Source organism: Mustela nigripes, chromosome 5, assembly GCF_022355385.1.
Source record: "Mustela nigripes isolate SB6536 chromosome 5, MUSNIG.SB6536, whole genome shotgun sequence".
In the NCBI taxonomy this organism is placed as follows: Eukaryota; Metazoa; Chordata; class Mammalia; order Carnivora; family Mustelidae; genus Mustela; species Mustela nigripes.
In genome coordinates this window covers 142751205-142767372 of record NC_081561.1, presented here as the reverse complement: position 1 = coordinate 142767372, position 16168 = coordinate 142751205, and the positions used below count along the sequence as shown (strand labels likewise).

General features: G+C 40.0%; 1 protein-coding gene across 4 annotated transcripts in view; it reads right to left on the bottom strand.

The window, feature by feature from the left end:
• MAP3K4 (mitogen-activated protein kinase kinase kinase 4) overlaps nt 1-16168 on the bottom strand; it is a 153002-nt gene that overhangs the window by 41351 nt on the left and 95483 nt on the right. For all 4 annotated transcript variants that reach the window (XM_059401385.1, XM_059401387.1, XM_059401386.1 and 1 more), the window contains exons 4-5: nt 5059-5301; nt 2495-2641 (exon numbers count right to left, since the gene is read on the bottom strand). In XM_059401385.1, coding sequence (XP_059257368.1) covers nt 2495-2641; nt 5059-5301 — 390 coding nt within the window. The remainder of the gene's footprint in view (nt 1-2494; nt 2642-5058; nt 5302-16168) is intronic.

Below are 16168 nucleotides of genomic sequence, written 5' to 3'. Positions count from 1 at the left end.
CCTGCACACAGTCAGGGTGACGATGTCACACAAAGTAAATCCCCCGAAGTCACAGAGATTCCACATGGCGACCTGCTGACCTCCGCTTCCCCTCCCCCCGGGAAGCTCACACTCCTCCTCAGCCAGCAGGATATGCTCCTGCGGCTCTGGAAGTGTCTCCACTTCTGCTCCCCTGTCTCGCAGATCTGCCCCTGACAAGTCCTCCATGGCGACTCCTCCTGCTTCTCTCCTGACCATTCACAGCCCGGATATCCCAGCTCTAATGAATCCCTGGCTGGGCTAGGAGATATACAGAGTTTGGGCCAACCCTCATTTTAGCCCAAATTTCAAGGCAAATAGAGTTTTCTGGAGGTAAGGAGAGGAGAGCAGTGTGGTCAATCTCCTCCTTTACTAAGCACGGAATTTCATTCTTTACTCTTCATTCTTTTTGATGTTTTTTGGTGAGGCTCCAGAGCAGGGTGCTGTGGCACCCAGGATGTGACTGATCATTCAAAGGCCATTCTCTCCCTCCTTCCTAACGAAAACACCAATTTTGTTTGGGTTCCCCCAGTTTTCAAAATACGCACCTGCCATTAGCCACTGAGCATACTTTGAGACACAATTTTAAAATCACTGCTAACTTCTAGCTCTTCATCTGTGAAATTATGGAGATTAAGGCAGATCTTGCCCCACATGGCTCATTGGCAGCAAAACCAAGACTAAATCCTAAGCACTTGCGGCTCTAAGGAGTAACTTCCTTCCCTACACTTCAGATGACCCACAAGTTCACCACCGACACTGAAGCTGAAGGACCTGGAGGGCACAGTTCACCTGCCTCATTCTTCTCCCTCCTGCCCCAGTGACCGCATGCAAAGGGGTGCTGTGCGTGCCGTTGTAAAACCACCAAAGACAGTTCAGAAAGCAAAGCATTTTCTGGCTTTTTAAACTCCTACTTTAACCAACCACTGACAGAGAGAGAAAAAATTTGCTTTTGCTTTTTACCATGACTTTTCAATGGTAAGGACTTTTCTAACCTAAGAAATAAATAGTATTTCAAAATGTAGCCACATTTTCCACACTTTGATCTTTTATGGGTGCTCCCGCAAACACGCAGGAAATAATTTCAAACTCAAAACTATTTCTTGTGCTATGCCAGATACTGAACGTCCCCTTTGTGCCCTCATTCTTCTTTCTGTCCTTCCACGACAGAGGCTGGGGAGCTAAGTATTTGCATCCCCAGCCTCCACGACAGTCAAGAGGCAGGCACCAGGTTTGGCTAACGCGACACGGGGGAACTCTGTCAGCAGTGGCTCCCGAGAGAGCGCCACCGCTCTGGACCGAGCCGACAAGGATACTTTCTCCCTTCTGCTCTTTTCCTTTCCTCTAGCCTAGAAAGTGGGGGTGACATCCGGGTGTGCTGGAGCCATCCCAAGACAGGATAAGTGAAAGGTCACACAAAACAGGTCTTTAAAGCATTCCAAACACAATATACCCTTAAGCACTGTCATTTTTACTTTGTGTCACTGACCTGTCACATGGCAGGACCACCCGTGCATATACTCTCGTGCCTCCAGCCTGTCGTTACAGACTAACACGCTGCGGGGCACTGCAGAAGACAAGGGCACCTCGGGCCACTTGGAGCCCTGGCTTACAAAGCTTCCGGGCTAGCTGAGGAAGCTTCGAGCAGAGCAGCAGACCACTGAGCACCAAGAGCACAGCCCCGATTACAGCTGCCATGAGAGTGCGGGCAGGGTAAATGTACATTAAAGGCTGAAGCTGCCAGATAAAGCTTTCTAGAGAAAAGTAAAACTTCCAAGTAAGTCTGAAGTGGACAGGTGAGGCAACGGGACATGTCTACCGGGAAGGACTAATAGGAGCCAAAGGACAGAGGCTGGAAAGCACCAGGCAGTACACCACCTGTGGTGTGAGAAGCCCGGGGAGCTCCTCTTGGGAAGAAATCAAAGCCAGCCTGCTCCCGCTAGATCCCGTATTTACAGTTGCCCGGATGTGCGTGGTTCCTCCGCTAACTCTTGACTCAGCTAAGAGCTCCCAGATGTCCCCAGGCTAGCTGAGAGGACCCGTCTCCAAGTTGTCCCTGCACCTCAGCAGGATTCCACCCTGGCACTCAGGGTGCAAGTACCCCCCATGCCCAGGTCCCAGCAGACCACAAGCCTCTTACTGTCCACTCTGGCCTCCCCAGCCCTAGCGCGGGCAGCAACACAGAAATGGCTGATGCCAGACAGCGTGATACAACAGGACCAGACTATGATTCCATTTCTGGGCCGTTCTGCTGTAAGATGAAGACTCTTATGTTAAACAGTGAACTGAGTTAAGCTTCATCAAAAATTCTAACGCAAAAACCACTGAGGATTCGTTAAAATGCGGATTTAGGTGAAACAAATTTAATCCAATACGAGATGACAAGGTCAGGTTGGTCACGCTGCCCCCGTGTTCACTCTCATGTGCTCGCGCTCTGCTCTCTCTCACACACATTCACACCCCCCGGGGGTCTCACCATCAGCATTTTATGCAGGTCCTCCTCGAAGGCGTCCATGTTGCAGTCCGTCCCGTCCAGCTGGTCGAGCACCTCGTGCAGCATGAACTGGTAGTACTGCTTCATCAGCAGGCCGCCCTTGAGCACCTCTTTACACTCCCTCGCCAGCTGCGGGGCACAAAGTCTGTCACCGCGCGCACCCTCAGCGCACCCCCTCCTCAGCCTCGCAACCTCCGAAAGCCCTAACATGCTCTCCAAGTCCTTATCAGTTCCGTTTAGGTAACTACCTTAGTTGTCTCAATTAAGAACTGAACACTGAAAAGAAAAGTAGTTAATATAGCATGAATACACAGAGAAGCTATCATACGGGCAAACACCAATTTGTGAAAACCTATGACCCCACAAGTACATCTGTGTAGAAAATAAAGCAGAGAAAAAGATCTACTTTTGTACTAGTTTGCATTCTATAAGACAAGGGTAGGAGAGAAAAATCCCCTAACAAAACTGATGATTTTTGTCTGAAAACATAATAGGGATTCAAATTTACATACATGCCACAGAGCATGACCATCTTTGTAATAATTCAGCATAGCAACTACTATGATTTGTGACCTTTACCATCAAAAGCCTCTAATCACCACCAAACCTAGGATCGATGTGTTTAAATGAGATGGAAGCCAAGGGAAAACAAATCTAAACAAAGAGCTGAGTGCCAGCATGGGCAGGCCCAGCAGGAAACGCTGGAAAGGAGTGGGAGGCTGACATGGGATGACTGCCCTTTAAGTGTTTTCATCATAACAGTTATCATGTATTATCATAATATTATTTAAAATGATGGGGATAAATAAATTATGATGAACCTATATAACAGAGCACTCCTGCAGACATTAAAATCTTATTTTTAAAAAATATTTAAGGGCAAAAATTCATATATATATATATTTTTTTTTTTCTTTGACTTCTGTAAAAAAAACAGATGGAGAAAAATATACCAAAATAATTACAGTGGTTATCTCTGAGCGGCAGCATAATAGGATAATTTTCATTTATGTCTATATCATTTTCTGTTCTTTTCAAATATTCTAAAATAAATATGGATTGTTTTTATAAACATAATTTCCCCCTTAAAAGGTTCTAAAAATAATTACCCTCATAAGAGAGCCATGGCTAGAGTTAAATTTATTAAAAGCTGTTCTGTTCAGATGTAAATTTCTCTGTTAAAGATGTCACTTAGGGGTGCCTGGGAGGCTCAGTGGGTTAAGCCTCTGCCTTAGGCTCAGGTCCTGATCTCAGGGTCCTGGGATCACCCCCGCATAGGGCTCTCTGCTTAGCAGGGAGGCTGCTTCCCTCTCTCTCCGCCCGCCTCTCTGCCTACTTGTAATTTCCCTCTTCAAATAAATAAATAAAATCTTTAAAAAAAAGATGTCACTTAGGTGACATTCACTTATAACCGAATCTATGAATGATCTTAGCCAAAATTTGTTTTATTTTGATCCTAGTAATGCTACATTCATCTATGTATTGTTTTTATTTTTAAAAAAATTTTAACATAAAGTGCTGTTTCATCCTCACAATAGCCCCATCAGCAAAAGGTAAACTCTGCCTTGTCTTACCAGGTTACATTCCTGAAGTATTCCTTCTGTGAGAAAGGGAAGTATTTTACCCAAACTTACTAAATTACCACTGCAGTCAAGTGGCCAAGTGAGAAGCACGGCCAGTGGGGATGGCAGGACAGGAGCCGGCAGCAAGGTGCTGAGCAGCAGAGCGAGTGAGAAAGCAGCGCTCTGGTGGGTGCCAGACGGAAACTTGAAGTGAGGACAATGAAGTGCGCGAGTCACCCCCTCCCAGCTAAACCTATTCTGGGCCTATCATATGGCCTGTGCTTGTCCCCAGATGCCATCGGTCGTCACCAATGAGCTCCTAGCCCTTCCATCATGAGGGGATGGACACGCACAATCGACAAAAACATACCTTTCTCTTTCTTTTCTTTTCTTTTTTCTTTTTCTTTTTTTTTTTTTGCCAAAATCTGACATGTTTATTCTGCATAGTGGATATGGTAATATCATAAAACAAACATTCTGCAGCATTCACTGAGCTAGATACAATAGCTTCCAGTCATTCCTGTTACCTCTGGAGTATCAAACTCCCTAGAGAATCCCATCCAAAATGAATGAAAACAAGAAAGCAGCAGCTGTTATTACTATTTAAACCATGCAACTGTCTAAGCAAACAAAAAGTCCAAACATCTCCCCACTGCATACTCTAAAGACATTTATCTGTTTCCACACAGCTTAAATAGAACAAAAAATAAATAAATTTAAGGAACTTAAACTACTTCTAACGAGTGAATTTTAAGATTCCAGCCTCCAAAGACTGATGTTTACAGACTGTGTCACTTCATCACCATACTTTTATATCCTTTTGGAATAAGGAAGCGATGGCAGAAAGGTTGGGCAACAATCTTATCTCTAAGGACTCCACACAAAACACATTTTCATTATTTGCAACAATCCAAAATAAAAACTATAAGCCTGCAGAATAGCACAGTAATCACTAAATATTTTTAAGGAGTGCTTGAAACAGACCTGCTTAATACTCAAGAGAGACGGTTCCCCAGCTGGTCTCTGTTCCAATCTTAACTTCAGACACTCGTGTATCACATTCAGAAGGACTCGACAGAGCACCAGGAAGGCAGGCTCGAAGGAGGGTAAGTCCATGGACTTCAGCTCATCCCACGACACAGTGCTACACTTCTGCTCCGAGGAAGGTGGCTTCCTGGATAACTGCACATAATCGGAACCCCACATAGGGTGTGGAAATTCGGAAAACTAGAACAAAAATTCAACAGAAGTTAAGAGAGCAAACGAAACCACGTCCTAAGGCTGCGGCTATCAACTATTATTCTCTATAGTTTGCAGACGATCTACAAAATCACAGTTTTGCTGGAAAATATTCTTCAGAATAATTCAACATTTTCAACACAGACCCAAGAAGTTCTAAAAGTAATAAGAAATCATAACAAGGACACCAAATTATAATGTTTTTCTCAAAAGATCATAGCAGAAAAAGAATCCAGTTCATCATTTGCATCAAACATTTTATCATCATACTTAAAATGATTAGAACACTTTATTTTTTAGGTTATATACATTACTAGCCATAACTATCTTCAGACTGAGAAAACCAGAAATTATTGAAATTGGAGAAAAGATTACAAAACCAGGGAGCTGTTTATATAAATACAAAAATTACTTGGTGCAACCAAACTCTTCTAGTCCATTGCTCTCCTGAGCTACACCAAATGATGCTGATAGAAAAAAATTCATAAAATTGACCTGTCTGGTCCCACTCAAGTATCTGTTATTCAATGTTCCCAGGAATCCCAGGGTTGCCCATCCCTCCTTACAGTTACCCTCTTCAAATGCCTTAGACTTTTCCTTATAGGACAGGGGATGTGGAGCTTTCCCCACTGTCCTTAGACCCCTGGCAACATCATCCTGACCAATCACATCCAAAGACCTTCCCTTCTCTTTTTATTGAGAAAATAGAGGCCAACAAATTCGAAAACCTCAACTTCTCGTCAAATTTTTTTTTAAAGATTTTATCTATCCATCCCAGAGAGAGAGATTGAGAGAGAGGGAGAGAGCGAGCAGGGGGAGGGACAAGCAGACTCAGCACTGTGGGCGGAGTCCGACACAGAGCTTGATCTCAGGACCCTGACATCATGACCTGAGCCAAAACCAGGAGTCGGACGCTTAACCAACTGAGCCATCCAGATGCCCTTCAACTTCTCTTCGGTTTAAAACATCACCAATTGTAGCTACTCTGCCTCCATGTCATTCCTATCTATGCTCCCTCTCATGGAGTGAATTCTTAATTGGTCTCCTCTGCGCACATCCTTTTATGCTCAACACATACTTCTGCATTTAAATTAATACATACTTCAGTTTCCCACAGCAGCCAGGAATTTTTTAAATGATACATCATTTTTAAAATGTGGTCAATGTGGTTAGGGTTAAGACATGTCTGTTTAAAAGCTTTAGGCAATAATAAACGCTTGTTTTCCTCTGGTGTACAGAATGATCTCAGGTCAAAGGCTTCTTCAAAGCTCTACAAAATTCTGCAAACTTTCTCTGATAAAATTCTAAAGAGGTTTTTTTTTTTTTTTTTTTTTTTTTTGCATTCTCTAGAATTCCAGCCTGTTCACCCATCTGCTACAGGCTCACTGGGAAAGAGAACAATCCCTACTTGTCCATCGTGCAAAACAACACTGCGTGGGAGACCCAACAGCCAGACCCACACTGCCGCGGAGGAAATGTGTTCCCACTGGTGGTGCCCGGTGGGTCAATCCGTGTCCAGTGAGGAACAGACATTAAAAAACTACTAAGAAGCACTGAAGAGGAAACAGCAGTTTTAACTAAGGGAACCAAGGCGAAGCATCGAAACAGCGACACTCATTAATGGAGGAAACAGGAGAGATCCGTAAAATACTCTACTGCACAATCGCACTGAAGTCCTCCAGAAAACATTTAACAAACCAAGATTCCCAAAACAAGTTCAATAAAGCCAGTGAAAACTGAATGAATGTGGTAAAAATTAATAGCTTAGACATTAACTACAGGAATTATTACCACAACAAAGAGCGAAAGAAAAAGGAATGGAAGTTTTGAGTGAAAAATAGAGACATGGAAGTCAGATCTAGGAGCTTCACAGGAAGATAAAACAGGAGGCCAGAAAGAACAGGAGGAGGAGCTGGAGGAGAGCTTTTTGCACAGTCAAGAAACCACTAATGCGAAGAAGAAAGAAGATACCTCTTTGGACAGGGAAGAACTCAAAGTACAATTCATTTATCTTCACTGAAGAACTTCACTAAAAACTACTGAGGAAGTACAGTAGGGTCTGGTCAAATGAAAATTAAATCAGAATAAAGATCCCAAGACAAAAATACCCAAAGAAGTGAAAAGCCATGAAATTAGAAGAAGTTATACAGGCAGATACAACTCCATGATGATAACTTGGTGGAAGATTATAATCAAGTTCTAGAAAGGAGTATTTTTTTTTAAGCATACTATAAGGAAAAAACCCAAGTATTAAATTCCCAATTATTTCAATAAAACACAAGAAGAGAGGAAGGAGCAATAAAGTACAAGAATGGCATCATTTGCTACTATTTCATCTGTTTATTATTATTTCCAGTGGGAAACACAGGATTAAATATGGTATAAAATCTGTGATCAACTCAGGAAAACTGGCCTGACTCAATAATCAAGACATCAATAAAAACCTAAGTACAATCATAACCCCGCTGGCACTTTGGGGAGGTTAATAAATTCATTCAATGAAATTAATGTGGAAGAAAGTAACATGCAAAAGTAAAAACAGCCCAGAAATTTTTTAAAAGAATAAAAGGGAAGAACTGCCCTAAATGATGACAAGTTACTAATAAACCTACTTTATTTAAAACAGAAAAGTACTGTAAACAGATCAGCAGAGAAATGTATCAAATTATCTCTAATCAATACATTAAAAAGTATACAGCAGTTGAAGAAGTTGTAAAATGGATAATCCAATGTTAAAGAAAACTGAAAAATAATTACATCTTACCTCCCCCTATAACTATAGTCATAATTTTTTAGTTATACAGCTATTTAAGAAATTCTTAACTGATATGAGAAACTAGAGTATGTATTAACGTAAATACAAAAATATGTTTGAACATATACATATGGAAAGACTCCAAATGTTAATACAGGTTTAATAACCTAAACAGAGAGCTATACATTATTTAAGATTTTATTTATTTGACAGAGAGAGAGAGAGATCACAAGTAGGCAGAGAGGCAGGCAGAGAGAAGGCGGAAGCAAGCTCCCTGCTGAGCAAGGAGCCTGATGTGGGGCTTGATCCCAGGACCCTGAGATCATGACCTGAGCTGAAGATAGACACTTAACTGACTGCGCCACCCAGGTGCCCTATATATTAGATTAAGCCATATAAAACTGCCATTTTAGTCAGTCAAAAATAACCAAATACTGGCAATTTAGTACAGGGTCAACAGAGTAACAGAAATTCTGGAAAGGCAGTGGTGGCAGCAGGATTTTAATTTCCCTTAGTTCCCCCATAAGAACAGAGAGAATGAGGACACAAAGTCAAAACTCCCTGAGACACATGTCCAATGGCATCTCCATGAACTACAAAGTACAAGAAATGGGGGGAGGTGAACCGTGCCAGACCCTGTAGTATCAGCACATAGGGGATTAACAGGGTGTCTGATGGGCCCAAAGGGACAAATGCCACAATCACTAATGACTATTCGTTCCCTGCTTCTATTTGAGGGCCTGAGGGAAACAGTGATTTGCGCACAAAGTCATGAGTGAGGTCAAGGGGTTGCAACAGGTCTGAAAGGGCTGAAGTGGTTTCGGCCTCCCAAACTCTTACAACTACCAGCTCAACTCCCCTTCCAGGACGAACGTGCTCGACTGAAATCCAACGGACCAGGGAAGGAGAGAGGAGGTGAAGAATAAGAAGGCCCAGGAGTAGGAGGGCCACACCGGAAGATTTCAAGAAAAGAGAACATGTGTTTTGGCAATTCAGAAGAAGGAGCTCAAAGCTACAAACCGTAACACTTTCTAAACTCTCTCTTTCCTTAAAGTTCATGAAAACAAATATGTTTAAAAATGAGCAACAAGGGACGCCTGGGTGGCTCAGTTGGTTAAGCAGCTGCCTTCGGCTCAGGTCATGATCCCGGTGTGCTGGGATCGAGTCCCACATCAGGCTCCTTGCTCGGTGGGGAGCCTGCTTCTCCCTCTGCCTCTGCCTGTCATTCTGTCTGCCTGTGCTCGCTCTCCGCCCCCCTCTCTGATAAATAAATAAAATCTTTAAAAAAAAAAAATGAGCAACAAAAAGACTATGGTAGAATCCAATACAGGGTTATTAAGCAGAGAAATAAGGAGCAGAATAACCCTAGAAACAGCGAAAGCCTGCCAGAAAGACATGTCCACTAACAGAGAGGACTGCAGTCTAATTTCCCCAAGAAAGCTAAAAGAAATTAAGAAAATCATAGAAAATATAAAACAACATAAATTATAATTAGAAAGACTCACAATATCACTTTATATTACTATAAAGTGATAGCACTCGAAAGATAGTTTTTTTAATTGAAAATCACTTTAGGGGCACCTGGGTGGTTCAGTCAATTAAGCACCTGACGCAGTTTTGGCTCAAGTCATGATCTCAGGTTCATGAGACCGAGTCCCGCTTTGGGTTCCTAACTTAGTGGGGAGTCTGCTTCTCACTCTCTCCCTCTCTCCCTCCTCCTGCTCCTGTTCTCTCTCTTTCTCTCTCTCTCTCTCAAATAAATAAATAAATCTTTAAAAAAAGAAAATCATCTTAAAAACACAAAGCTAACCAGTAGGGACATGAGCACAAAAAAACAGAACAGATGAGGGCTTCACAGAAATCGAAGGTAAAAATGAAGACAATTTTATAAACCAGAAAGAAAGAGAGAGAAGGAAGAAAAGACGGGAGGTAGGGAGGTTGGTCTGAAATAAAGTGACAGAGAGACAAAGTAGATCCAAAACACATGCAGTAGTGGTTCCCAGAGAAGAAAACCAAACTAATGAAACAGAAAAGAGTTAAAACATTAAGAAATTCACTTGAAATTAAAAAAAAAAAAAGAAAAGAAAAGAAGAAAGCCAACAAAACCTGAAATCATATACTAAAAGGGCACTATGTATTCAAAAACACCAATGTGGAAAAACCAACACCAGGTAAACGAGTGGAGTTTAAAGAAAAAGAAAAAAGACAATCCTTTGGACACTCAGGTTATAAATAAATTAAACAGACCAACAAGTCTGTACTTATAAGCAGAAACAAAAAAAATCACATTTCCATGAGACTTTGCAACCTCAATGCTGCTTGCCAGAAGACGATGAAGGATATATATTAAACTTATTCAAGAACAGAAAATACAAGCCAAAGATGGTATGGCCAAACAAACTTGCAAAAGTCAATGCTGCAAATTGTCAGGAAAAGCCAAGAATTCAGAAAACAATGGTCTTATGAGCCCTTATCAAGGACTCTACTACAAACGAAATGACTCAGGAGGCTGTTTACAAAACCAAAACAAGAGCCTTAAAAAAAAAAAAAAGAAGTAAAGAGAAATGAACCCAAATCTAAATCTCTCATCTCTGTCTGTATGTCCATCTACGGAAACATACACACACACTCCTGTGGGGCTAATAGGAGGTGAGAATGTAAGGGAGAAAGTTCAGCCACGATGGCCGTACTGCAGATTCACCACACCCCTCAAACCCCAGCAGAAAGGGGAGGGCATATGCAATGTCCTATGGAGCATTTCACTGCAAGAGCAAATCACTTCAAATGAAAGCCCAGGTAAAAGAAAAGGATTAATTCCAATATCCTCATGGTTGAGAACGAACAAATACCAATCAAAAAATGTTGGGGCAGGGGAGAGCAATAAGGGAATTAATGTAAGTATAACCTTAAGGGGTAAAAATAAACTGGTCATCTATTAAAAGTAAAGAAAATTGCATACACAGCTTATATAAAAAAAAATGGAAGAATATAACAGTTTTTTTTTTTAAGCTTATCATTATCAGGGAAACCAGATTCCCTTGAAAATATATTATTCCATAGATTCTCTCTTAAAACCAAATATTTTTCATAATTCCTGCAAAATTAAGTTTAAAAAGCAATACCTAAAAATAACAAATCAAAGATCTATGAATGGAGAAATAAGATGTGGCCCATCCACACTATGGAATATTATGCAGCCATAAAGAGGAACAAAGTACTGCTACAAATACAATGTGGGTGAGCCTTGAGAACAAGATGCCAGGTGAAGGCAGCCAGTCACAAAAGACCAAATATATGATTCCATTTATATGAACTGCACAAAACAGGCAAATATAGAGAGACAGAAAGCAGGTAAGTGGTTGCTCAGGGCTGAGGTGATGAGCGAAAGGACTGTGGAGGCGGCAGCTGAAGGAGACAGGGCCTCATTTAGGAATGCTGAATATGTTCTAAAAGTAGCCAGTGGTGGTGGTTATCCAACTCTCAATATAGTAGAAACCACTGAAGTGAATACTTCAAAATGGTGAATTTCATGGTATGTGAATTCTGTCTCAATAAAGCTGTTATTTTAAATATACAACCAAAGAAAGAAGAAATTCTAATTATATGTCTAGTTAGTGGCATAATCATAGCAATTATTGAATTATCTTGAAAACACAGTAATTTGGTGGTATATCCCAAAGGGTATAGCCCTAAGGATGGTGGGGGAGGGGGGGCTTATACTTTTTCAGTAATCATACTGCTGCTGGTACTCCTCTGAGATTATTGTATATGTATTCTGAAATATAGTCAGCATATTCTAATAATCTATTACTCTGAGACTCTAATGCCATCATTTCTATTACCACCACAAATTGAGATTTTCACTGTAGAAGAAAAGCCAAGAGAGATTATGTAAAAAATTGAAAATTGTTAGTATAAAATTGGAATGTATTTTTGAAGAGAACCAAAACAATGATCGACGACTTCTGTTACAATGACAGTCCTAGAATAGCACTTCCCGAGAAAAGGAAAAAGAACTCCCTGGAGACAAACCAGATTCCCAGTCTCAAGCAGACGTATAACATAAGCTTAAAGTAGCTTCTTACATCAGCTATCAAGAAGTTATGAAACACTCCTCACCTGGGCTGTGATAAAAGGACCTCAGCCAACTTGAATATGTTCCCACTGTCCAAAATGGGACAATGTGAACATCAATTATTACAATTACTTTAATGGATTATAATAATGATTTCGATGGGTTGAAACATATCAAATGGGTTTAAATTCATGAGTGCAAAATCATATTAATAAAAAAGCACTCACTGGTCACCGGTAAGCCAACTCATTTTTCTGATAAAGGGTAAATAAAAGGGAAAAATTCAAGCATATTTACCCTGTCCCTTCTGTTCAATTATTCCACTGGGTAACCAAATAATGACTGAGGAAATGTTTAAGATACTGTAGCAATATCTTATTTAATACAGCTGATAATTACGCTAATAAGAAGAAAAGAGAATTAGAAATATCATTTTCAATCCTTATTGAAGTAAGCAATCTAGACAATGAACGTTAACTGCTGATGTCTCAAAGAGACAGTCATATGTATGCCACCATGAAGCAGTATTGACACCATCCTTCAACCAATCAATCAAGAAATCCTGGATCTAATCAAGCCACTAGTTCTCACAGTCAGTTTACACAAAACACAGAGAAGAAGGAAACACAAAAAAGGACAACTGTATATGCAATCACCAAAATTCAGACGGTAGGAGAACCTCTATAGGATGAAAAGTCCAGGTTCTTCAATACACATATGGCCAAAAATAGGGAGGGGGAACTACAGATTTAAAAAGACTTAAGAAATATAATGAACTCAGGGCACCTAGGTGGCTCAGTCAGTTAAATATCCAACTTATGGTTTTAGCTAACTAAGGTCATGATCTCAGGTTGTGGGACCAAGCCCCATATCAGGCTCTGTGATCAACAGAGTCTGCTTAAGATCCCCTCTCCCTCTCCCTGCCCCTCCCCACCGCTCACAAACTCTCTCCCTCTCTCTCTCAAATAAATACATAAAATCTTTGGGAAAAAATATAGTGAACTGTTATGTTTTATGATTATTTGAAAACTGACTTAAATTGTACAATATTTTTTTTAAAGAAAACCAAGGTAACTATGACACAATCAAAATATGAACACTGGGGCGCCTGGGTGGCTCAGTGGGTTGAGCCGCTGCCTTTGGCTCGGGTCATGATCTCAGGGTCCTGGAATCGAGTCCCGCATCGGGCTCTGCTCAGCAGGGAGCCTCCTCCTCTCTCTCTCTGCCTGCCTCTCTGCCTACTTGTGATCTCTCTCTGTCAAGTAAATAAGTGAAATCTTTAAAAAAAAAAATTAATCAAAATATGAACACTAATTTGATCTTTGATGATCAAGGGAGTTAATGCTATGTTTTAAGTATGATAACGGTACTGTGGTACACTTCTAGAACAAGCCCTCATCCTTCAGAGAAACATACTGAACTATTAAAGGATAAAATATGACACCCGAGATTTTCTTCAAAGTGATGGGAGAAGGTGTCAAGTGGCTAGAGGTACGGGCCATGAGCTGATAACCAGTGTGCTGGAATTATACAGATTCAAAGGGACTCATAATATTATTCTGTCTACTTTTGCATGGGTTTAATACTTTCCACAAAAAAATCTTTGAACTATGTAAAAATAAGGGAAAAATATACAATGTTTTATAATCTCTCACTACACACAAAATAAAGTGTTCAAAACTAGAATTAAACTTTTAAATTTACATCTAGCGAAAAACATCATAAACAAGTTAAAAACAGTTTACAGCCATAATAAAAAACGAATAATATCCATAAAATAAAAACAGCTCCAATAGGTCAAGACTGTAATTTAAAAAAACAATAGAAAATGAACAAAATGAATAAAAGTCAAAGACAACATGCAACTGGCCAACATGCAACTTGACAACAAGCTCAATGTCACTAAAAACAAAAAGAATTAAGTTAAAATAAAATTGTAGTTTTTACTGATAATGGCTGCAAAAATGAGGACAAATGGGATTTCTCCTACACCACTGGATGAAGTATACGTTAGTACAGCCATTTTGAATACCAACTTCCCAATATCTATCAAAGATTTAAATATGTATACCCAATGACTCCATAATTTCATTTTGATTAACCATTCTTACAAAACAGTGGAGTAAGTTCATAAACGGGAAACATACGGTATCTGTAGCTACACCACTTATAAATTAAAAATAAAAACAACAAAAAAAGTGTCCATTAAGAGTGAAATGGTTATACTCATTAGGGAAATGCAAATCAAAACCACAGTAAGAAGGGCACCTGGGTGGCACTGACAGTTGAGTATCTGACTCTTGGTTTCGGCTCAGATCATGATGTCAGGGTTCTGAGATCGGACCCCAAGCACAGCCTGCATGAGAATCTCTCTCCCTCTCCCTCTGTCCTTCAGCTCATGCATGCGCATACTCTCAAGATAAACAAACGAATCCTAAAACACACACAAAGATACCACCACACACTTAATGAATGGCTATTATCAAAAAGATAAGTAACAAATGTTGGTAAAGATGTGGAGAAAAGAAAACATTTGTGCAAGATGTGGAGAAAAGAAAACATTTGTGCGCTGTTGGTGGGAATGTGAACTGATGCAGCCACAATGGAAAACAGGACAGACATTCCTCAAATATTAGAAACTGACCTACTATGTGATCTAGCAATTCCACTTTAGTGTATTTATCCAAAGAAAATGACAACACAGACACAAAAAGAAATCTGCACCCATTTTGTTCACTGCAGCATTATATACAGTAGCCAAGATAAGGAAAAACCCAAGTGTCTATCAACGGTGTGAGATTTTATATATACAAAAAGGAATCTTATTTAGTTACCCAAAAAAGAAGGAAATCCCGCCATTCGTGACAAGGATGGATCTTAACGACATTTTGCTAAGTTGAAATGAGTCAAACAGAGAAACACAATTACCATATGATACGACTTGGAGGAGAAATCTAAAAACAAAACAAAACTGAACTCAGAGATACAAAGAACAGACTGTTCAAAGGCAGACAGTGGGATTTAAAAAATAGAGTCAAATGATTCATTCCGATGACGGCGTAATGTGTAGCAGTTAACTGGAACTGAGGTAGAGCTACATATACAAATATGGGGACGACCCCAAAGAAGAAAATTATAGAATACAGCATTATCGCTTTTAAAAAAGAAAGCACTTGTCATGATGAACACTGGCTGTGGACCTGAAAGTAACATTATGCTGTATGTTAATTGGAATTTAAATAAAAACTTTTTAAAAATTACCTGTATTACATAACCAAGATATATATTTATATAAGCACAAAAAGTAAAATATGCAAGCCAGAGAATTACTACTCTGAGCCAGAGTACAAGATAAGTAGCAACTGTTTCTTTATATACACATTCAATAAGTAAGACAATAGAAAGTGAATTGTTTTATAAAATACAGGAACAGATCAAAATACCTTTGACCCTTGAATACCATGAGTTTGAACTTTGTGGGTCCACTTACATGTGGTTATTTTTTGATAAATACAGTACAGTAAATGTATCTTCTCTTAGGATTTTTCTTAACATTTTTTTTCTAGTTTACCTTATTGTAAGAATACAATATATGTATACATGACATATAAAATACATGCTCATCGACTGCTAAGGTTATCAGCAAGGCTTCCGGTCAACAGGAGGCTATTAGCAGTTAAGTTTTGAGGAAGTTAGACGTCATACACATATTTTCAACTGTGCAAGGGATCAGCACACCCAACCCGCGTGTTGTTTAAGGATCAACTTTTTGTTACCCTTCAAAAGTTTCTATGGTTCTACACCAGGGGTCATATCACAAACTGAAATGCTTACAGGGCCGGGTGGGTGATGTCAATGGGGCACTCGGGAAGGGTGACAGAGAATAAGAAACGATGGGCACTGCAGTCAATTGCAGCCCGCCAGATGCTATCACGTGCGAATGTGGGCCCGGGGGGATAGACCTCCTCCTAGTACTTTAAGGAAAGCAAAAAAAAAAAAAAAAAAAAAAAAAAAAAAAAAAAACC